Here is a 23,731-nt window from a genome sequence, read left to right on the forward strand (position 1 = left end):
TATATACGACTCTTGTAGTTTCCCCCACTTCTCTAATCTACTATCTCTTTTTCTTTCACTTTGTCAGATGATTTCAGGAGACTTTAAGTGGGAAGGAACTTCAGAAACAATCCCTCAGTAAAAATCGTCTTTTCATGAGATGAAATGGAGCTTTGGGATCTCAGCCAAAAGGATCAAGGTGCAAAGACCAGCAAAGACATAAAACGTCTTGCCAAGTGTTGCTTGAGATGCCATGAGTCTGTGCAAGTGCTGGATGTATTTCAGTTGTGTTTTATGCAAAACCTACAAAATCTGAAACTGCAGATCTTTGAATTCTAACCTCATTTGTTATTCTCCCCCTCAGTACCATCATCTCATGCATTGAAATTCCTCCCCTTCAGTTTAGTCTATGAATGAGGTATTCTGCATATCCATGGCGACCACAGAGAAGTCTCTCTCAAGTTTGCATAGAAATGAGAAGAATGAAAGAGACCAGGCTAACTCACTCTCTCTCTTTCTCTCTCTCTATACATATCTCTGTCTCTCTGTTTTTCTTTCTCTTTCTCTCTCGCTCTCTCTCTAGCTCTCTTTCTTTATTTCTCTCTCTCTAGCTCTCTTTCTTTATTTCTCTCTCTCTCTAGCTCTCTTTCTTTATTTCTCTCTCTCTAGCTCTCTCTAGCTCTCTTTCTTTATTCTCTCTCTCTCTCTCTAGCTCTCTTTCTAGCTCTCTTTCTTTATTTCTCTCTCTCTCCAGTGTGGCAGAAGAGCAAACATTCCCACGTGATGATGGAGTTTGCTCCCTCACCTCGCGCACAACAGCGCGCTAGTTCACCTCTGCTCGCGCACTCATTTGAGTGAGTGGAGTCTAAACTCGGTCAGGTCCATTTTAGACAATTTTCTACCGTAAGGACGCTTTTTTTGGAGAGGGGTAACATCCAGAGGGATACAGCCCCTTTTTCCGTAGCCTTCTTACACACAATGGAGGAGTAAACTACTTTTTTTCTTCAAATGGGAATTACATGCACCCGTGAAACTTTGGCTCCGTTTTCTCTGCAGTGACTTTCGGACACTTCGGACACCATGCCGGAGCGAATAAGCATTTCGGACTTTGTGGTGTTGACCAACGAGGATTTATCTTCGCCGGGGACTTCAAGTTTTCAGTCCAAAATGAGCGACTGTCGGAACACAGTCTCAGCCATGGAAGAGGTGAGCGAAGTGGGGAGAAATAACATAAGCACGTTTGTTTGTTGTGTACCTGTCCTACTTTGCCGTAGGCATGACCAGGCTAATGCTAAAGAAGTGCTCCTCGCTCACCTGTGGATCAGCTTACAGCTCTTCTGTAGGGGTTTTTTTTTTTGTACGCCTGGAGAAGATGAACCATTATGAGTTGTTAAACTATTTCTCTGAGGTTGTGCAACATTGTTTTCAGGTGCACACAACTGATAAACATGGAGACTTTGCCCCTGGAAAACAAAACAGTAATTTAATTCCTAAAAATGCTAACTGCAACTGGATGAAGGCACAGAGGGGCAGGGGTAAAGTGTTTTTATTAACACAAACTGCTGCTTTTGGGCCACTACATGCATGTCTGCTGTCTGGATCTTGACTCTTGACTTGATCTCGCTAATTTACCCGTGTGCGCCTTAGCACCTGCCAGGACATGTTAAGTCACTAGTACTGCTTTGGACACTCTCACAGTTCATACTTGTTTTGGAGCCATTTTAGTGACATCTCAGACATACACTCATTTGGCAGTTTATTGGGTACACACACAGTCTAACACACACACTCCTGCACTAAATCTTCCTTCATGAAGGTGATGATGTTCAAACAGTTTAAAGAGGTGATCATTTGACTGTGTGATTATATTTGAAGATGCAATTGTGACACTGTTGAATTATAGTGTGTTCCACTGATTGATGTTTCTATTAATTTGTCCCTCTTCATTCATTCAGTGTGGCTAGGATAAATAACTGAAACACCTCTCTTTATAATGCAGCCCACTTCAAATTGATCACACTGTTCAATCAACAGCTCTGTAAAACTGGACATTATCACCTGAAGGAGGATTTATTGCAAATTGCTGTATTACACTGTATTTGTAATAGCTAGAAGTGAGTGTACAAACCGGTACATCACTGCTCATCAGTATCTTAATGTTCTCTGTTTGGTGGCTGCTTGATTTGTACAGTCTTCACAAAGGCTGGATGTTAGCATTCATGTCGATTCACTTCAGACTGACCTGGTTCAGCATTACAGCGAAGGTTACATGAGGTAAAATTGCATCTAAGAGCTTACTTGACTTTGTATTTCTTTTGTGGGAGCCAGAGTGAGAAGGGACACATACGCAGACATGGCGCAGTAGATATGCCAAAAGGAAGTGGGACCCTCTGACAGAATAAGATACTGTGTAAGCATGCACACATGTTTTTCCATGCATGTGAGCATGTCTGCAAAGGCCAGTTTTTGCATTTTGTCAGTTTGAACTGGTACTTTGGCTCAGTGCTTGTTTGAGATCTCTGTGTGTGCGCTTTTGTGTTTGTTTGAAATCTCCCAAAGCTCTTTGAGCAAAGGAGGAAAAAGTGGGAGGCAGCCATGAACTCTGCATTAAAACAAATAATCCAAGTCCACACACAAGTTAATCCTTCCTTGTCTGTCTTCCCAGTGACAAAACATTTGTTTGAATCACTGTGGTTTTATTCTTCCAAATTAAATCATAAGGCTAATTTGTCTAAAATTATATACACATTACATATAGAGAATTATATAGTTTCTCACTGAATGGTTGTGTTACTTATTATAAAGGCAATATGATATTCCACTGATATTGAATGATGGAATCCAATTAATACATCACTCATTAATGCAGTTTGCCTTTAAAGGCCTCTGAGAGATGAACAGCCTTCATTAACACTATACTGGTTCAAAACTGTGACAACTGAACCGAGTTGGAGGCATCTGAGTCCAGGGTTTTTAAAGAGAGCAATTTTCAACAGCTGTCTGATTTATTTATCAGGGGTTAATGTCCTTTCTGGCAATGACAGACTTTAAAATACATAGCTGGAATAGCTGCTCTGGGGAGAGTCATGCTGGAATCCTATACATGTGCAAATAGACAGACAGACGCACACACATATGCAAATGCAATAGCCCCTTTATAGATTTATGGTCATCATGTTTAGTCTGCTCAGCAGGAACAAGCCTGATTAATGGCTTGGATAATATGTGGGCATGTGTGTGCTTTGTGGCAGCAGGCGGTGAGACAGACACCATTTACCCACACACAGCTGCTTGTTACTTATTACTCCTGATTAAAGACAATGATAAAGGTAGAAAGCAAAAGATAAGGAATGGGTTCATCTCCTGTATTTATAACTAGTTTGGACTTTATATTATTCACAGCTGTGTTTTTAAGAACAGATCTAAGGCTATTGGTAACAAGTTAAAATGTTTTGTTTTTTTTAGGTTTTCTTGCCCGTAAGTATGTCATCATGCCTAGTTAATGTGGTAAATGAGGATCAAATATCAGCTAGTCATGAAATAACAAGTTCTGCTGCCAGCAGTCATACACAAACACACCCTTAGAGCAGGTTTACACAGCCCTGCATACAAGGACAAAATGCCACTGTAAAGGACACTGCACTTTCTGAGCAAAAGCACACAGGTGGAGCTACTTGACCTCGTCATGACAGATACTCATGGGAAGTGTGTGGTCATTGACTGTTTGTCTTGACTGATAGGATGTGTTGTCTGTGTGTGTTCATTCACCTTGATTTATTTCACAAAAATCAACAAATATATCATCCCTCCCCACATGAACCAGCTTGTTTATCCCATGTCTTCCAACCAGCTTGCCAAGCAGAGGACACTTCAGCTGCAGCATCATCAAGCAACTCCCATCTCCAGTCTCCACTTTCCCATTCATTGTCTGCAGAGTCATATTACACCCACACTGCCTTTTAATTAGTGAACTAACACTTAGGGAGTGGACCTAACCAGGAAGGACAGGGGTGTGTAAACACCATCTAACAAGGCAGAGACTCTGTTAAGTCCGTATTACTGGCTCATTAAAGCTATTTCTGGTGGCGTGTAGGTGGAGTGCAGCATGTCTAGCTTGGTGAAATAAATGGCCTGTGTAAGGAGCCTTGCAGCAAAACCACAGTCTGGTTTTAATGTGAGAAAGCGTTGTTTCAACCCAAAAAGTGACAGTTAGTCAGACAGGTGAAATAAGTACACTGACGTCACATGGGGCTCTACGTTATAATGCAAGACACAATTATGTTGTTGGTGAGCATTGACTCACCTGTTCATCTTAGTCACACATCGTGAGAAAACTAAGGGTAACTAAATATACACATAGCAGACATACCTACTGCATACTCTTAGAGCAGTAAGGCAAAGACAGGATAAACATCTGCTCAACTGACACAATTGACTTGTTATCAAGTAAGATTGTATTTTTTAATTTCACACACCAATCCTTCTCTCTCTGTTTTATTGCAGTCTCTAGAGATGGACCACACAACTCTGCAGAGGATGAAGAAGGTGATCAAAGTTATACACACGTCCGGACTCTGTAAGTCTTAATCCTTAATATCTTATAGCTTCACTCACAAAATAAATCCATCTATCCATTATCTATACCCGCTTATTCCTCCATAATATATTACTAGTTTAAAAAAAATCCTAAATAAAGGTACACCTGCTAGCTTTTCCCGTTTTCAACCATTTCATTATTCATCAGTCGATGTAGATGTCATCATGATGATGACGTATTGACACGTGAGTTCAGTAGCTGCATAATTACTTCATCTGTGTTGGCTTTGAAGTCACACATGGAAGTTGATTCTAGACCTTGGAAATAGTAATCTGAAGATAATCCGTACCCAGAGTTTGCTTTTTAGCCTTTCCTAAAGCTTTTTTTGGCACGTTACACGAGTAGAGAGGTGCATTTACAAACTGTATGTGTTTTGCCAGTTTATTATGCAGTGTCTTGTCCTAAAGTAGGTCATCTCAGCAGCAGGTTTAAATGTCGGCCTCTATTAAACCAGAGTATTTTTTGCAGAGCATAGAGGAGCCTCCTCATAATTCTTGTACAAGCCAGGTTTAGATGACATCATTGGGCTCATGTAGGAAGTAGTGTATTGTGAGGCTTTTTTTTTTTTTTTTTTAATAAAAAAAACGTGATTATGTTTACATTGATAGCATTTGGCCTTGTGGTGTATGTTTTTGTCAAGATTAAGATAAATGGTATGTGCGGTTTCAGCAACAGCAAGGTGCTCAGTTTACACTGACATAACCAAACCATGGGTCTACGTCAACTCAACTTGCTAACATGCATAAGATATTACTGTTCACCTCAAAAATGCGCAGGAATAGCAGGGGGACTGCATAACATATCCTGTTTTTCTCTGCACTTTTCAAACCTGCTTCCCATTCTGAGGCTTGAACTCATAGGTTTTTAGTAAAAATGAGTCAGAGAGGCAGCTGCCCAGAATTAGGCAACCAGACACAATTTACAGTATTATAGAATCTGTCCAATGTATTTAATTAGAATCATATGAGTTTGTTCCTGTAATGCAAACATAGGAGGCCTCCCATTGTTAGTCATTATGCTGTTGAACCCCATAATCAGTCCTGATGTTAACCGTGGCTTGATTGTCTGACTCACCACACATACAGATCCAAGAGTACACCCACTCCTCCCCCACAGTCGTTTGATGGTCTCTTAGTCTCTCTCTCTCTCTCTCTCTCTCTCTCTCTCTCTCTCTCTCTCTCTCTCTCTATCTCTCACTCACACACACACACACACACACACACACACACACAGTCGGATATTCTCTATTCCCATAAACTGCTAGGTACCACTTTTCTGCCAAGGCGCTGTGGCCTGAGAGTCTGTGTGTGTTCTGGCAGAGGAGTGAAAGGCTTGCTCTGCTGGTATGTGGTAGTTAAAGGTCAGCTGTAAATTCATCCTCTGTGACTCACCTGTTTGTTATTTGATAGATGCAGGTATTTTGTTACAGTACTTTTTTTAATGATCATGCAGTTTTCTCTTTATTTGTAGTGCAAATTAGTGCAGAAGAGATAATCTAATAATCTAATGCCAAACAATTCTGTTTGTTTCTGTGTATGTATTTTTTTTTTATTCTGTTGTGGGTACTTCTGCAGATGTCTGGTCTGTATGTTCCTTCACTACTTCCTTAAATTGTTAGTCTACAGCTATCAGCAAATAATGCTGAATGTTAGGGTTTTGCTAAGTCAAGTTAGATATTTCTAAATGACTGTAGCAAACAGACATGGATGTAATTGTTCACCAAGTGCCCATCTTTGTTGATTTAAAATGACGTCCATGGATTAAATTGTAATCTATATTTGTTTGATGACCTCATCTAATCCTAAACTTGGCTAGAGTAAACTGAAGTGGAGTAAACATTTTAAAGTTGTGCCTGTTGGAGCTCAGGTTCTTCAGCCCTTTTCAACAGACTAAAAACCCACTAAGGTCATGATCTATAAAGTGACCTCTAAACCCCCAGAGAAACATGGGTCTCTATATGTTTGCTTGTCTCCTGCTTCAGGATGGGTGGAAACCAGTGCTAATTTATTCCACATGTATGTGTTGTTAACATACTCTCCCTCCACCAGGACAAGTTAATCTTTTTCAGATTTTTTGCATTTGTAACTCAAGTCTGAATCACCTTTAACAGTGTATGTGTGTACTCACTCTGTGTGCGCATGTCTGTTGTCTTTCAGCTCATGCAGAAAACAAGGAGCAGTATATTGAGGTACTGGAGAACCTGGGGAATAGTCACCTCACCCAGGACAACAATGAAATTTCCACAGGCTTCCTCAACCTGGCTGTGTTCACTAGAGAGTTCACAGCCCTCTTCAAAAATCTGGTAAGGAAAGAATATAGAAAAAAGATGAAGGGAAAGGGAAGGTTTTCTTAAATTAGCTGTCCTTATTAGAGTTATGACCACACACACCAAACCTAGTGAGAATTGAGGGAATACATAGCTCCAAACTATCCCACTGATAGTTTCTATGGTGATGATAATTCATCCCAGACCTCCATGTGTGAGTTAACAGACACATACATACTGTGTCACATGTGTCAAGGCCTCATAGGGGAGCCTCTGCTTTACAGATTGGAAAAGGAAAAGGGTCCAAAAGACTAACAGGAGGGTGATTTAAGGAGGTTTACTGCAAAATCACCTTGAGAGTATAACCTAGTGCCAGGTATGAGTGACTAAATGCTTGTCCCAGTCTTGCAATCCTGAATGCATTCATCCATGTTATCTTTACATGTGTATTGACATTGGGAACTGGTATTTCTCTGTGTCACAAATATACTATCTGTGAGTTACCTCAGCTATAGGAAGCCAACAAAAACAATTCCACCAGTCTCCAGGCCCCTGTGTCAGTATATCAAGGCTAGCTCAGCAGTCGGCTCACGGAAGTGGTTGGACATTGTTTATGTTAAGAGTAAGGTGCGGCTTAGTTGTAATCCACCAGTACCCATGACAGAGTATAGTGACATTGACAAACAGATTTTGTAAATGTTAACAGTGGTCAAGCTGGAAACCTAATGAAGCCATTAATAATAAAGTGCCACTGTATGCCAAAATAAAGGTGTGATGTGTTTCCATTAGCGGTAATTTTGTCTTACTGTAACATGCAACCTTTTTGGCTTGAGCTGGGTGGTGATTCATTCACCCCTCAGATCCAAAGATCTTCTCTTCATCCAAACCTCAAATTGATCTCAACTTCTGCTTTCCTATACACAAACACTTCAGTGAATTCATTGCATCATGTGCTCCTTTGGACCCAAAAATCTTAATGAAGCACATTGTTTTCCAGTGTTTCTTTTGATGACTCACCAGTTCAACTTGAGTCACCATGTTTTTAGGATTATCCACACTTATTCCCAGAAATATAAGTCCATAGGGAAATAAAATAAAAGTGTGTAGAACTGTGTGTGTGACTGCTTGCTCATACTGCAGGAGATAGGGGTTACTTGCAACATTGTGCAGCATATTAAAACTTTACTCATTTCCTCTGTTTTTACATATTTCAGGTGCAAAACCTCAACAACATCATGGCTTTTCCTTTGGAAAATGTGCTGAAGCCAGAGCTCCGGGACAACAGACTAGTGAGTCTGGATTTTTGTACAAATTTATTAAAGGCTAATCCTATGTCTGCTGGCTACTCGTTGGCCTGTTTTAAATGAACTGCTTGATGACAATGAGACTCCACTTGCTTGAAAGGTAAAATCCACATTGACATAAAGTCTTAATTTGTGATTTTTAACAGCAGTAGTTCAAGATTCAAGATGGTGTGAATTGTAGCTCAGGAAGGCTAAGTTGACTGAAATATTGTGTAAGATGAGGCTGTTTATGCAGAATGATGAGTAAGACTAAACTATCTTCCAATACTCAACCGATCTGTCTTGCCCAGTATTTTACATTTAGATATGCTGTGCCAGCAGACAGGTGACTAATAGAACCAGTCAATGCTTCTATGAGCTCCTGTCACTTCCGTCTTTAAACAGCTGATTTGAAAGCCGAGCATTGCTTAATTGTAATTGTTCACAAAGGCAATGTCAAAGCCTACTGAAATCCTAATGTGAGTAATCACTGCATCAACTGTCTCAATCCATTAAGATAATTACCAGTATATGAGGCAGAACTGTAACATATTGCCAAACAGACTGCACGTTAACCATTTGTGATGGTATTTTATTAATTCATTTATCATATATAACAACCTCTGACATAAACACTTAAGCTCTTCTCTTTTTTTTTTCTTTTCGCTTCATCTGTAGGAACTCAAGAAACAGATGGAAAAAAGCTGGAAGGAGTATGACATAAAAATGTAATTAACCATTCTCTCCCACTCAGTTTGTTACCTCATTCATATGGCTGCATTGTGTGTGATTATGGTCCAATTCTTTCTCTTTAAGCCTTATTACTTTCCTTGCAGAATAGAAACTGAAGCCTGAGACATGTGATTACCTGAGAATCATGTCACACATTTATGCTTGTCACTGGTTTATTACTAGGTCATGGAAGTTGGTATACCAGCAGGTTAACAGGATAATAGTTTATTCCCCATGGCCATGGCATTTTGCAGTCTCCATTTGATTTGTTTCTCATGGTGTATTAAAATGAACATTCTTACTCTATCTGTTTATGAGGAACTTAATTGAGGTAGTGGAAAAAAGTCCTTCTGTTTGTCCCAGCAAAGGAGCAGTTCACTCAAAATGCTCAAGTTGTTAATCATTACAAGACGATCTGATCAGGCAGATGGCTAAATAATTGTGACGCACACTGTAGTTGTGAATGAATACGGTTAATGTTCTTTCTTGTTTTTTGTTTTTTCTGCCCCCATCAGAGGGAAGCTAGAGAAGGAGAGGAGGGAGAAGAGCAGGCAGCTGGGGCTGATCAGGATGGAGGGATCAGATGGAGGGGAGGACATGGAGAGAGAGAGGAGGACCTTTCAGCTGCAAATGTGTGAGGTAGGTGATTAGTGCCAGTCAAAACACTAGACCCAGACACCTTTCACATACCTTAGGCATGGGTGGTCTGCCTTGTGGATTCCATATTCCATCCGTGGTCGACTGGATTGCCAGTGTCAATGGTGTTGTCTCTCTTCAGTAATTCGTATGATGAATTCAAACATTCTTGTAAACGATTGATTATTGCTGGTTTATATACACAAGAAAGTTCAGTTCAAAGGCAGAAAATTGTGTCATGACCCACACCTGAAAACCAAATTTACAATGTGAAGTTCTTGTGAATTGCACTGACATTTCAACATACAGGTGCCGTACTCTCAGTTGCTAGTAAAGAAAACCCTGACGAAAAAAAAGTTTAATCCATACCGAGTCCAGATGTTGGGACAAAAGGAGAGGCAGTGAAAATGGAATTTCCATTTCTTTTTGCAAACTGCTCCACTCCTTTCTTTTCCCCTGCATACATACAAACACGCAGGCAAAACATAAACTCATTCGAATATACACGGAACAGAAACACTTGGCTTCATTTGAGCCTCTCTCCACCTCAAGTATACACAGATGGATGGACTCAGACATGGGTTTCATGGAGTAAAGACAATGTAGTCATTTCTTCCACAAGGGCTAAAAACCTAGCTTGCCCACAAAGCTTTTTTCAACTTTTTAAAATAGGAATTTAGATTTGGGGGCAGAATGGAAACTGACAATAAAGCCTTCATTATGTGTGTTTGTTATTCATACTTTATTCATATTTGTTACTGTCATTTTTTCTACTTTTTCCACTTTCTGGTTCACTGACTGGCTAATCTGGTGTAAGGCACATTTGACCATACTAAAAATCTGATACACTAAAAAATGTGCTCAAAACAGGGTATTAAGGATGTTTAGCCTAAGATGAGCTTAAAATTTGTGTACTGTAAAACTGCAGTTTTATGAATAATTTCCATATCCAAATGTTTCTGTTCATCCATCTGGCTTTTCTGTTTCTAAGAGTTGATATTCATCAAGCTGTTATTAATGCGATAACTTCTGTGTTCATGGTTTTAGTATCTTTTGAAGATCCAGGAGCTGAAAGTGCGTCAGGGCCCTGATCTTCTCCAGAGCCTCATCAAATATTTCCAGGCCCAGCTCAGGTCGGTCTCAGCCAAAACATCTTTCCTGTATTTACCTCATAGTCATTTTGTTCTAGGTGTGAAATAATAACAAGGGGGGGGGGTTTCCTGACAAAAAGCAGATTTCTACAGGCTTTCAGTGAGGGACTTTGTGTAATAGTTGAGGTTTTGGGGATTTCACTTCATTTTGCAAGCTCTTTTAACATTTGTCATTTTAATCGTACCGAGTGCATAATGTTTTTACGTGTATACAGCTACAGCATGTGATGTTTTGGTTAGTGTGAACTTGGATGTTTGAATTCAAGTGCCATCATGACTCAGCTTTTGTTCTTTATCTGATCTCAGCTTCTTTCAGGATGGTCTGAAAGCTGCTGAGAATCTTGCGCCCTTCATTGAAAAGCTTGCTGCTTCTGTGCACACGGTAATCACAGAAAACTGCTGCTGATTTATTTTCTACATGCATTTTATCAGTCAGTATTTATACAAGTGAATGTTAGTCATCTTATGTTTACAACCAGTATTATAGAGGTTTGTCATGATGCCAGAAAATTTGTCATGATTAAGAGGTCAAACTTTAAGGTTTTGGCTAGCTGCTCAAAAACTCACACTCATGCACAGAATTTTTTGTTATCATGCCCCCAATCCACCCACACACATTAGGTTTAATTCATTTGTCATCCACTGCTAAGTCACAACAACAGGTAAAACTGTGTCCAGTAAGACACAGTAAATCTCTCAATGGTGTTTTAGTAACTCCTAGTAATGATTCAGTATTTCCCAACAGCCCTCTCCCCCACAGTGTTCCCCCCAGCTGAACCCACAGCCAGAGACTGTTATTGGAGTCTTTTCCCATAAATGCTTCCCCTTTTTTCCAAAAGATGAAACTGAAAGCATCCCTCCTTTTCATGCCTTCCCTGCTGCACACCTATTTCTCCAACCACTCTGACTGGTTTGCAGTCTGCACAAAATTTGCACTAGAAACAGACTGTTAATTGTGATTCTGGGAACGTTAGAGGTTTTTCTGGTTCTTCATGGGCTCAACACAGACCTGTTCAGACATGCCAGACCTCAACCTCAAAAAGGAAATCCATACAGAATCTATGTCATGGTTCCCAGGGAAAATGCAAAAATATTGCAGTTAAACAGACTTACGTTGCATGCAAGACTGGTTACTTTATTGCTTTAATATTATAAAGTTCAGTCTTCTAGGACTACACACCCCAGTATTAAACTCTGGTCTGCATTATTTAGACCATTACACAGAACTCTGATGTGCTGTCGTTCCACACCCAAATCTTGGAACAAAACATATTAGCGAATGAACACAGAACAAAAAATATGCTGTTCTTCCAATAAATCTTTTATCACATGGAATAAACTGGCTTTTATGATGGGTGTGTGTGTTGTAGGTACGTCTGGACCAGGATGAGGAAGTGAGACAGCTCACTCAGTTGAGGGATTCTCTCAGATTACTTTTCCAAGTGGAGGGGAAAGAGGTATTCATATTTGTAATACATATTTTCTGTAATAATTGTACCTTAAGTTGGCATACTGTAAATCTTTGGTCATGTTATGTTAGTGTATGAACAAAAATTATACTGTGAATATCCTTGGAGTATACAGCTTTTATAGCTAGTTGATTAAATCACTGTGTTTTGATACAAAGGTTTATTATTGCTTACATTTTTTATGATCTGCAGAGGTGACATGAAACTTGAATGCCAGCTCTGTATGCCTCATTTGTATCTCTTTTTAATGCTTTAAATCTTTGTATCCCAGGAATGCCTGAACAGGAAGAACTCTGGCAATGGGTACAGCATCCATCAGCCACAGGGCAACAAGAAATATGGAACAGAGAAATCTGGCTTCCTCCTCAAGAAGAGTGATGGGTGTGTATAGCAACAGTTAACAGTGTCTAAATATCAGGTTACAAGCAGTTCTGATGTAAGCATTGTAATGGAATTAAAAATACAAGAATAAGGATTTGAAGAGCATGTGTATTAACATCAAAATGTGCTTTACTTAATAAAAAGTTGCTGTTACTACAGAAGGTGAGAATTCACTTAGAATTCTAGCTGTTCATATTTACACAAAGGAGCAATAAATAGCGCTCACTATTAAGGCTCTTAAGAGTCAGAGCTGAATAGGGAGAGAAAGTGAAACTTTAACTTTGTCTAGGCCAGCTGGTCTTCATTATTGTCAGATGAACATTCAAGCAGGGGCCCCTCCTGTGGAACTTATTGGCGGACTGGCTCACTGAGTGGATCCAGCTTTTGTGTCATGCACATGTACACACACAGCGCTAGATGACTGCATGATAAGAAAAGGGGATGTGGCGAATGGAAGACAGAATAAACTTTCCTCAGGACACTGACACAAAACAGGACACATCCTCAGCCATTTTACCTAATTTGATCAAGATAATGAAATCAAGGGTGATGCACTGTGAACAGAAGTGAGCTGGGTCAGCACAGTATTTAGTTTCTTATTATTTAAACCACAAGGGCATTTTGATTAACTGCACAGAGTTGACCCAGGTTAAAATTTGTTATATTAAATCTCTGATGTGTATGTGTTTGTATTACTTTTAAATTGTGTATTTCTTTGGACTTTTTAATGTGTAGGATCAGGAAGGTATGGCAGAAGAGAAAGTGTGGAGTCAAATTTGGCTGTCTGACCATTTCTCACAGTACGGTGAGGACACGTGGGCTACACTGTCACCAAAAATCTATCAATTGAATTATGTCCCCTTTTCCCATATGGACTGACATAAGTATGTATCTGTCTTCAGATCAATCGACCACCAGCCAAGTTGAATCTCCTGACCTGTCAGGTGCGACCAAACCCAGAGGACAGGAGGACCTTTGACCTGGTCACTCGTAGGTTCATTCCTGAGCTTTGACCCTTACACTTTACTTTCAACAGCATAAAATACTCTAAAGAGTCATCTGCAGTGCAGCTGTGTGGAAACTTTCCTGTTGGTCCCCACATTAATAGAACTTGAGATCAAAACACATATATTGGAGATAAATGCCAGAGAGTCCTTATGTTTAATCTAAACTGTTGTGCTGTGAAACGGGTAATGTATGTTTGTTATGCCTTTATGGCAATTCTTTGGCTCCACTCTATTGTTTTAATTTTTAAATCCTCTTCACTCATCTTCTGTTGGATAATTTTAAATTTTTGAGATCCACTGTAGTATCTGACTACCCTTCTCCTCTGTAGATAATCGGACGTATCGTTTCCAGGCCGAAGACGAGCAGGAATGTATGATGTAAGTATTAAATATACAGTAGGTTGCACACAGACTTTGTTCACTTCATTATCTCATATATTGTGTCAGCAAGTTGTTACATGCCATGTGCCTTTACTTGAGCTTAGACCTGTATGTGAAAGACATTGCACAGTGTAGATTTAGAAACTGCTAAGACTGTACTTACTATGTACTTTAAAGAAAAGCACATAAGTGAAGATGGTTTGGTAAAATTGGGTAGTATAATAAGCTGTCCTCTGGGAGCCCCCTGGCCCAGCTAGTGCTGGGTGGAACCTCTCTTTCTAGCCACAAGCAGCAAGCAAGAGAGCTATGTGTGTTGTGGTGTGGTGTTGTTGGGAGTATATGTAGGGTTTTCTGTCCCCTGCTCTTCCCCTGTGTGTGGGCCTTCAGGGAGATTCTTTGATGTGATGTGCTCTGTAGGTTTAGGGACAGAGGGAAAGGGGTAATGTACTGCAGCTACAGAAATGAAAGCCATGAAGCTCAGCATGACTCTGGGTAGTAGAAAACACATGAAACTGAGAAAGTGTGAGCGATGATGACTTATCACTAGACAACTGGGTATAAACCACATGCAAAACACATGGCCAATTACTTTTGATCTTCAGGGGAAGCCTGAAATGATCAATCCTTTGGTTTCCCTTGGTACCAGCTGTCATGTGACTAAGTGAACAATGTGTTCTGTACATATGTGCTTTAGCTGGGTATCAGTGCTGCAGAACAGTAAGGAGGAGGCCTTGAACACAGCGCTTGGGGGAGACCAGCTCCACCTCCAGGACAGCGGACTGCAGGAACTTTCTCGAGCCATCATCGCCGAGCTTCGACACATGCCTGGCAATGAGGCTTGTGCTGACTGTGGGGCTGCAGGTCAGCCAGTCATTGCTATTGATAATAACTGCAGAAGCAAATGTGGGAATTTAAGTTCTGTGCATGGTGTGATTAACAATTTACAATATTTATCAATTCTGTGTATCTCAGATCCAACATGGCTGTCAACCAATCTGGGCATTCTGACCTGTATAGAGTGTTCTGGTATCCACAGAGAGCTGGGTGTCCACTATTCCAGGATCCAGTCTCTCACTCTGGACCTGTTGAGCACTTCTGAGCTCCTGGTACAAAATGCATACATGAACTCACACAGTACACAGACACAATACTGGTGGAGTTGCTGTTGTCAGAATTTCCTAATTACAGACATTATGTAACTGTCTGCCTTTCACTAAAATGTGTTTGTCACATCTTTGCTGCTGTGTTTTGCCTCTTTCCAGTTGGCTGTCAGTATTGGCAACACCAGATTCAATGACATCATGGAGGCAGGCCTTCCGAATGACTCTGTCAAACCACTGCCACAGAGTGACATGTGAGTCCCTGATTTCATTAAAACCAAAACTCTTATTGTTCAAAAGGCATTTTATATTTCATGTTTTTTTAAAATATGAAACTATGCCTATGCAGGAATGCCAGAAAGGAGTACATTGTGGCAAAGTACGCTGAGCGTCGGTTCGTCCTACGTAGAGAAGAAGCAGATCCAGGCCGACTGTATGACTCTGTGAAGAGTCGTGACCTCACTTCTCTTCTGCAGCTTTACGCTGAGAGAGCAGACCTGGCCAAACCACTCACACTGCCCGATGGACAGGTGAAGATAATTTACAGACACGAGTTGATTTCCACACCAGCATTCTTCACAAATATGTTACAAATCTATTTGATCTTGTGACAAACTCTAACCTTCCTACAGATATTATAAATGTGCTTAATTGATAGCTACATCATAAGACTATTCACTTGCCTTTTTGAAATTTATACACTTAAGAGAAGTTTCAAAAACCTGTTCCTATTACTTTAGAACTGTGACCACAATGGCTACAAATCCTTCGCATTTAAAAAAACTGTCATGAGATAGGGTGTGTGGAGAGTTTTAGCATGTTAAATATGTGTTGATTGTTTTCTGTGTGCATTGTTCATGTGGGTGGGTAGTCAGAGGCCCTCCCATCTTTATTGGCCTCTAATCCAGTCTTTCCCTGTTTTTCCTCATATCTCAGCTGGTTTCCTCCACCTCTGTTGTCTTTTTCCAGTGCCTTGTCATCTTTCCTTTACTCACATTGTTCACTCTTGTCATACACTTCCTGCTCAGCATTAGCTCAAGCCACAGTGTGTGCATGTGTGTATATATGTTTGTATTGGGTGTCTCTTGTTCATTGTTTCAGCTTTTAGGTCAGAGCTCACATCTGAGAACAAGACACGCTCACTGAATTACACATGTACTTATCTGTCTTTCTTCTGGCCATGCTTTTGCAGATAATGCTTAAAGCTGTCAGATCGTTTACATTTTTTAGAAAACACAAATGTGTTGCACAGTCAAGTCTGACATTAGTTCAGCTGGTGTTTAGCCATGACTGTCAGGTACAATATGTAGGCACTTGATGGGATTGACTGAACATGGCAACAATATTTTGTGCAAATATAAGAATATCTGAGGATGAACAATTTTGCAATTTGTACTTTTTTCTTTAAGGGGGTTAAAGAGACAGCTCTGCATCTTGCTGTGCGTCTGGAGGAAAGAAGCTCTCTGTCGCTGGTGGATTTCCTCTGCCAAAACAGGTCAGAAACTCACTATAAAGTGTGATAATGATTTTTGATAAACTTGCTAGTACCATTTTACACCATCTGTCTATAATGTATGGTAACTCCACAGCAACTGTCTGGAGAAAAGAACAGCAGAAGGAAACACAGCACTTCACTACAGTGTCCTGCACCACAAACCTGAGTCTCTCAAGTTACTGCTAAAAGCAAAGGCAGCCCTGCACACAGGTATTTGAACCCTATTACTGTATTTCTCAATCACCTGGTGAAATCAGTAAATACTTAATTTATTTTACATGTCTCCTGTAGTGAACTCAGCAGGAGAGACGGCCCTTGATGTTGCACGGAGGCTCCAGCACACACAGTGTATTGAGCTGGTGAGACCCCACTTTCCCTCTTTTGGCTTTAAGTTTTAATTCATATATTCAAGGAACACACACAGTCAGGATGTAACTTCAACTAAGGAATCAAGTTACAACATTAAAATACCTACCAGAAAGCCATCTCCAGAATCAAAACAAGACAACTTCCACAGCTGGAAATATTACCTTAAAATAACTCCCTGTGCAGCAAAGCTCAACTAAGGACGAATTCCCAGGACTAGGAATCTTATCCTGATCAGGTCCCAGTGTGTTTCATTTGTAAACTTGTTCTATTTTCTTACCGGCCATCTGTCCTGCCCGGTGTAATATCCAATTTGATTGTGTGCTGGTTTTACAGACTTGTCATAAATGTGTAATGAAGTTACACAAGAAAATTCCCCCAAAATTCAACCTTTTTACTGATTGGCTCTATTAAACTGCTTTGAGGTGATCACTTCTTTTGCATCTAGATGTGAGTTAACTCTAGAAACAGTTTATTTATTTGATATTAACTCTACTTAACTCTTTTTCTTTTTTTTTTTTTTTTTTTTTTTTTTTGAAACATCAACCCTAAAGTAACACAAATGAGAGAATTCAGGGATTGTTTTTTTTTTTTTATTTAATTTGATTTCCTAAAAAAAATCCATATGGATGTGTGATTTTCTGTATTGGGGTCATTTTATTAATTTTTAAATGAATTTTAAAACATGTGACTACTAGTACAAAAACATTCAAATATTTGTACAGGAACAGCTGAATAAAAACTAAACCAGCAAAGGAGTTGAAACACAAGTGACTTGACACAGCCAAATAGAGTATACATTTACTCCATCCTAGTATTGTGTTTGTGCTTGTGTATGTTTTAGTTGGAGTTGGCCCAGAGTGGGAAGTTTAACTCTCAGATCCATGTGGAGTTCATGTGGGAGACTCAGTCTCAGGAGTTCTATGACAGTGAGGATGACCTGGATGAGAGGGTAAATAACACACATCCACCAGACTCATTGAGTTTGTCTGTTTACCAAAAAGCTTTTAACAAAATTTTACATTATAGGGGGTTTCCACTGCACTCCTGTCTCCTAATGTGGAAAAGATTACAAAAATAAACTAACCCAAATAGCTGTAGGATTAACCGTAGAAATTAAACCTAGTGTTCTTTTCCTCTTTCTTGTAGGTGAGCCCGTTACCCAAAAACCGCTCTCCACTGTCCTCCAGTGGAGGCAGTGGAAATGCATTTGCCTGTTGGAATTCAGCTAATGGTGCCAGTGCAGGTAGCAGGCCTTGTCAGAATTATGAGAATCTAGACTTCCTATACCAAAATCCTCCTGCCAACAGCGCCCCCTCTGGAGCATCAGGGCCACCACCACCACTGCCTGTTAAATCCATCCAAAGAGGTGAGTTACTGTATAAGGTATTTCTGGATAAAAACACCCTAACCAGCTTCACTTCTGAAAACTTTGTATTTATTTATCAGGAAACAATGACAACAAATAAATTGACATATTTGCCAACAGTAACATGTAAGCACAGCTTTTGTTGCACCAAAGGGCTGGTATATATCCCACAGTTCATACAGCTGTGTTAATCACTGTGGTGCACTGCCAACAAGTAATATATAATACTGAATTCTAACCGACTTTTTTACAGTCTGCTGTAGCCTACAAAGAAAATGTAAATGTTGAGAAAAATATTGGCTTGTTTATATCACCATGCAACAATACCACTGCTGAAAAACTGAACAAGTAATTGTTTTTTGAAGCTGTTTCTATGATTAGATCAGTTCAAATTTTACATTCTGGCCATGCTAACATAAAAGTAAACTGCATGGTGCCATTTCAGACAACAGTTACATTTTAGATTTTGACAACAAACCACACTTGCTTTTTACTTAATTCAATAAATCATTTTTTATAAATTGATATACAGTGTTGCCCTTTTAGCTACGGTGACTTTTTGACTTAATTTTCTTCCCCCATGCAGGTCGCTCAGATCCCCAGATTTCAGTATTAACACAGGAAGCAAACCCCATTCCAAGACGCTGCTCCAACCCAGCCTCCCACTCCTCAAGTCCCCAGATGCAGGCAAGACACAGCCCTCCATCACCCAATACAGAGAACCAAGGCTACGGGAGGAGACCTGCTAGGTCTTCTCATGGACAGGGAGGTCTGGTCAAGGGACAGAGGCAGACTGGGGAGGGCCAACCTTGTGCTGGTATCGGGTCTCAGAGCTGTGTCACACCACCATCATCTCAGAATCACTTAGGACCTGTCAGGTAAGATGAACATGTTTACCTATTTCTGTTGACACACTTGATAGTGTAAGCTGTGAAGACAGTCTATGGAAAGCTGTTTTAATATTTCATAGACTAGATATATACTACAGATATATGTAATAACATTTCTGGATAGCAAAAATATTTAGGACATCCATGGCATCAATCTTCTTGATGTCACTTTAGTCATTTGTGTGTACTGGGCTTTCACATATCTACGACTGCATTTTGGATAGCCAGAATGTTCAGTCTGAGATACCCATTTCTGGACTTTCTGCCTGCAATAGAATTTTTACTACCAATTCCTATTCGTCCATTTCTAGGTATGATTTTAATTTGAGGCAAATGAAAATCCTTTCCAGATACCCATAATGGAATATTTAATAACCACAGTACCTTATGCTTTAGTAAAAACATCAATATGGATAGCCACAATTTGGTTTATAACTAGTAAAATGCATCTTCAGATATCTACAATAAGAATTATGATTAGAAACAATGGAATTGCTGCTATTTACACATGCCTGTTGAGAGGGTAGAAATGATGCTGTTTTAACATGCTTTAAATGAAAAATGAAAATCTAATTCATATCAGTAACTCTGAAGCTGTGTTGTTTGATCCGTGTAATTTCACCCATTACTTCTGTGTTTTCCAGTTCAGAGAAGACCACATCGTATCGTCGAACCAGCAGTGGAGGAGGCAACCAGGGGAAATGTGGTGTGTTGTCTCCCATCTGTATCGGCAGCCAGGAGGAGCTGTACTGCAGTTTAGTGGGGAATAGTCCAGGCCTCACCCCAGCTCCTGCCCCAGCCCCATCATCCTCACCGACCTGTGTCCCTCGGCCCCGCAGGAATGCTATGGTACACCTACACGGAAACTGTTCTCTCTGCTGAGCAGCCTGCATTTCCTTCCCATCTGGGGAGGTAAAGGCCTGTGTGATTTCAGTCAATATACATTTGCTGGTTGCACACTGAGAAATATATTATATCTCCTCCAGGTTTCAGGCAGCAGGCCACATCAGAAACGTGTCAAGGCTTTAGTGGACTGCCAAGCAGTGAGTTCTGAGCACCTCGCCTTTTTCAAAGATGAAATCATTGTAGTCACAGCCACTAATGACTCCCACTGGTGGGTAAGTGTAACTACAGCTCTTGATTTCTTTCAGTCCATTGTCAATCATTGCAGTTGGTGGTTTATTAGGGTAGACCAAACTTAAGTCAAGATCTGTCTAATAACGTCCTGCAGTAAATCCTCCCTTTGTGAATATGATAATATTTTGAGGTTTTTGTTGAAACTGTTTGACAGATGCTTATTCAACTGTGTGATCATATTTGGAAGATGTACTTTGTGGTGCTGTTGAACTGTATTGCTTTATGTTGACATGTTTCTATTATTTTGTCCAACCCATTTTTATCAACAAGGCAAGGCTAAATAACAAACACATCTCTGTATAATTTAGTTCAGTTCAATAGCAGCACAACTACAGACCGCATGACGATCACACAGTCGAATCAGCACCTCTTTCAAAACATTTGACCAAAAACTGATCATTATAACCTACATGAAGGAAGGATTTCTTGCGGGACCAGGAAATCCTCAAGACTAAATGACAATATATGTTGCTTGTCCTTACCTCAATATGATCCAAAGGAGCCTTCCCTTAGCAAGCTTGCAGGATCTTTATCATCATGAAAACAAGAAAAAACACAGTTCTGATTATGGAACTGTCACAGTTTCATTAGGTTTACACACCCATACAGCCACCTCATATAGACCTATATAGCCACTCCAACCCTCCTCCTAATGTGGACTTTGTTGTCGACTTTTTTTTTTTAATAGTAGAACTATTGTATTAGACTGTATTAGTTTGAAACTGAAATTGAAAGCACAGAATTGTCATATGTGCTAATATAAATATGTTATTTCAGGTTGGTCACATAGAAGGAGACCTTTCCAGGAGTGGGACCTTTCCTGTCAACTATGTACACAAACTGACAGATTGAAGGGATATGGAAACGTGAAAGCACTGCATGATCTTCTAGGGTATACTAGAGGACCTGAACCCACATGGGATGCTTTTTGGAACCTCACTATCGTCTCACAGTGGAATTTTATCTACATGGGAAGACAGTTCTCTGGGATTCAATTCAAACTAATAAGGAGTTTGAACACTGTACATGGTGATTCACTAGCCAAAGGATACTGGAACTGTTACATGTTTCTGCAGGTGTCCAAAACCATGAACCACTGCTAGGTACTAATTTGTGGTTTGGATGGAAACTACTCTGATTTCCATTTGCAACGATTAACAACATAGAATATTGCAAATGTTTAAATGCTCTATATCGGTCTAGGACCTGTGCCTAGAGGCAATACTCCTGCAGGACAAACCCTTTAAGGCACTTTAGACTCACTGAGAAGAAATCTCCTGAAGAATTGGTAGAGCTCAAAGTGTGTACATAGACCATGTTGCTGTATGCCACAGCAGCTGCATTTTGTTCTGAGCAGAACGGAAACTGACTTTTAAATCACAGCTCACAGAGACGTGAAAGTGTGGTTCAAACTTACCATGTGTCTGTTGCAGCCTGCCCTGGGACTCTAGAAATGGCTTAGTGCCTGCCTGTCTGTCGCCAACAAAACACCAGGCACCTGGGTGGTTCAAGGAGAGATCTGAAACTTTAGCTCATCTATCTCAACTCTGGGCACTACCCACTGCCTGGACAGAGTGGAAGATCCAGTTTCTCCTGGCTCAAAGCATCTGTCTCTGGAGAACGTGGAATAATGAAAGTGTGCTAGAAAAAAAAGAAAGAAAAAAAAAAAAGACTGCTCTTCCAGGAAATGGCACATAAATAGGGTTTGTTGGTAACAGCACTCCACTGCAGTCATTTATTCAGTGAACACGTGCTTACTTACTGTAGGCACTTGTACATCAGAGCACACAGGCACACTTTCATTTGATGTCCACACATTAGCTTCCAGTTTTAGGAACTTTTAGGGGAGAAAAGAGAAGTGGGATTAGGAAAGGTAAACTCCACCACTTTATTATACCACTAGCAAATGCCCAGGTGTAACACATGTCACAGCATCTCTATGCAAATTTGTTGTACATACTTGTCTAAAAATGTCCAATGATGTATAGTTTGTCAACTTTTCTAACGTTATGCATTATAAACAACTGTATCATTACTTCAGTGTTACTCCATGTTGATAATTTGATGTCCCCTGACTTGTCATGTGTCTTGTATTCTGTTTCATTGCTTGTCTAAATGGCTGTCAGGGAGAGGAAAAGAAAAACAAACAAAGGGAGTAGACACAGCCGCATAATCAGTGTTCAGACAAAGGATCTTGTCTCTAAACTGAAAACAAACAGTGACAATGATCAATAAAGGCAGACAAGGAGCAGGTGTTCACTTCCGTTTTATCTTTCCTGAATTTTAACAAACTAGTGACTTTGTTCTGCTTGTCACCTTTCTGCTGATATCATCTTGTTACATTGCAGTGATTAAGCAAACAAGAGACATCAGATGTTATCAGATGTGTGGCAGTGAATGACTGCATTGGATCACAACTATAAGTAGGATTGTAAACCATAGTGACTATATTTGTAACATACACATTAAACGTGTCCAGTAAAAGTGTGATTTGTGCATCTGGTGTGAGATTAAAGGGCTAATGTGGACGATAAAGTCAGAGACCTATTATACAAGTGCAAAGTCCTTTATGCCCAGTAAATTGCTTAAATTATATGTGTGTTGGTGAATGTGGGTGCACATAAACCTACCTCAATAATATGTGCAGCGGGCCCCAAACTTGCTGAAAAGGAAAGAGAAAAAAAAAAAATCAGACAAAAGTCTGAACTCACACTACTGCAAATCCAAAAGAAATATACAACGCTCAAAACACTGGTTTCATGCACATACATGGTGTGATATCTGCGTCCACACAAGAAATATTTATATATTTATTTTAATTTAGGTTCACATGAAAATGGAATGTAGTGAAGGAGGACATGAGGATAGTTGGTGTGGGTGAGGAAGATACAGAGGATAGGGTTAAATGGAGGCAGATGATTCGCTGTGGCGACCCCTGAAGGGAGCAGCCGAAAAGAAAAGAAAGTTCACATAAAAATGGAACATCGCTGTCAAGAGTGTGCCAAACCAAAACACATAAAGCCACATCGGCCAATCATATGCCTGAAAAAAAAGTTACTACGTAAAGCCAAAACGCAAAAAAAAAAAAAGCTACACGGAACAACTAAAGTATGTATTTACAAAAGCTCAGTAAAGTTAGCCCGATATTTACAGATTCTGACTTCCGGTGTTCTGTCGCGTTATACTACACCGGGGCTGAGGCGAGAGTTTAGGGACCGTCAATAAATGGCAAAGCCACACATCAAAGGACTGCTATTTAACACACTACAACCATAAATGTTGTCAATTTCTTTTTATTATATAAAATAATGCAGAGTGAAAATGGCCAAAGTGAGAGTTGTAGTCCGTAGAGGAATTCACCCTTGACATGTGACTAGAGTTTGGTGTTACTACAGCAAACAATATGGGAGATATGAAATATAATGTTGCATAAGAAATAATAAAATCTTTTTAAAAAATCATAAATGTTAGTCAAAGCCAAAATTGACAACA

At 39.9% G+C, this 23,731-nt stretch overlaps 1 protein-coding gene across 4 annotated transcripts; it reads left to right on the top strand.

Annotated features, from left to right (window-relative positions):
• The first annotated feature begins 753 nt into the window (after positions 1-753).
• On the top strand, positions 754-22,729 carry asap3 (ArfGAP with SH3 domain, ankyrin repeat and PH domain 3). Of its 4 annotated transcripts, none has more exons than XM_026302322.1 (26): positions 754-1,185; positions 4,483-4,555; positions 6,733-6,878; positions 8,057-8,131; positions 8,804-8,853; positions 9,373-9,496; positions 10,541-10,626; positions 10,951-11,026; positions 12,015-12,101; positions 12,385-12,494; positions 13,230-13,299; positions 13,397-13,484; positions 13,831-13,879; positions 14,577-14,743; positions 14,855-14,988; positions 15,145-15,236; positions 15,332-15,512; positions 16,392-16,477; positions 16,572-16,687; positions 16,769-16,836; positions 17,688-17,795; positions 17,993-18,212; positions 18,799-19,090; positions 19,747-19,951; positions 20,089-20,216; positions 21,017-22,729. In XM_026302322.1, the coding sequence occupies exons 1-26, from the start codon at positions 1,060-1,062 to the stop codon at positions 21,027-21,029; spliced, it is 2,970 nt and encodes a 989-aa protein (XP_026158107.1). In that variant the 5' UTR covers positions 754-1,059; the 3' UTR covers positions 21,030-22,729. The 4 variants fall into 4 exon arrangements, with proteins under 4 accessions (XP_026158107.1, XP_026158115.1, XP_026158100.1 ...); XM_026302315.1 differs by having other exon boundaries at positions 755-1,185; positions 20,089-20,220; XM_026302330.1 differs by lacking the exon at positions 21,017-22,729 and having other exon boundaries at positions 19,747-20,014; positions 20,089-20,214.
• Positions 22,730-23,731: the final 1,002 nt, after the last annotated feature.

The sequence above is a fragment of the Mastacembelus armatus genome, chromosome 22, assembly GCF_900324485.2.
Source record: "Mastacembelus armatus chromosome 22, fMasArm1.2, whole genome shotgun sequence".
NCBI classification, from domain to species: Eukaryota; Metazoa; Chordata; class Actinopteri; order Synbranchiformes; family Mastacembelidae; genus Mastacembelus; species Mastacembelus armatus.

What these genes read in the sequence shown, in the direction of transcription:
- asap3 (XM_026302315.1), top strand. Translation starts at nt 1,060, where the DNA reads ATGCCGGAGCGAATAAGCATTTCGGACTTTGTGGTGTTGACCAACGAG. An exon ending in AGCTCCGGGACAACAGACTA is followed by an intron (nt 8,132 to 8,803) that starts GTGAGTCTGGAT and finishes CTTCATCTGTAG; the next exon opens with GAACTCAAGAAACAGATGGA. An exon ending in CCACTGCCACAGAGTGACAT is followed by an intron (nt 15,237 to 15,331) that starts GTGAGTCCCTGA and finishes ATGCCTATGCAG; the next exon opens with GAATGCCAGAAAGGAGTACA.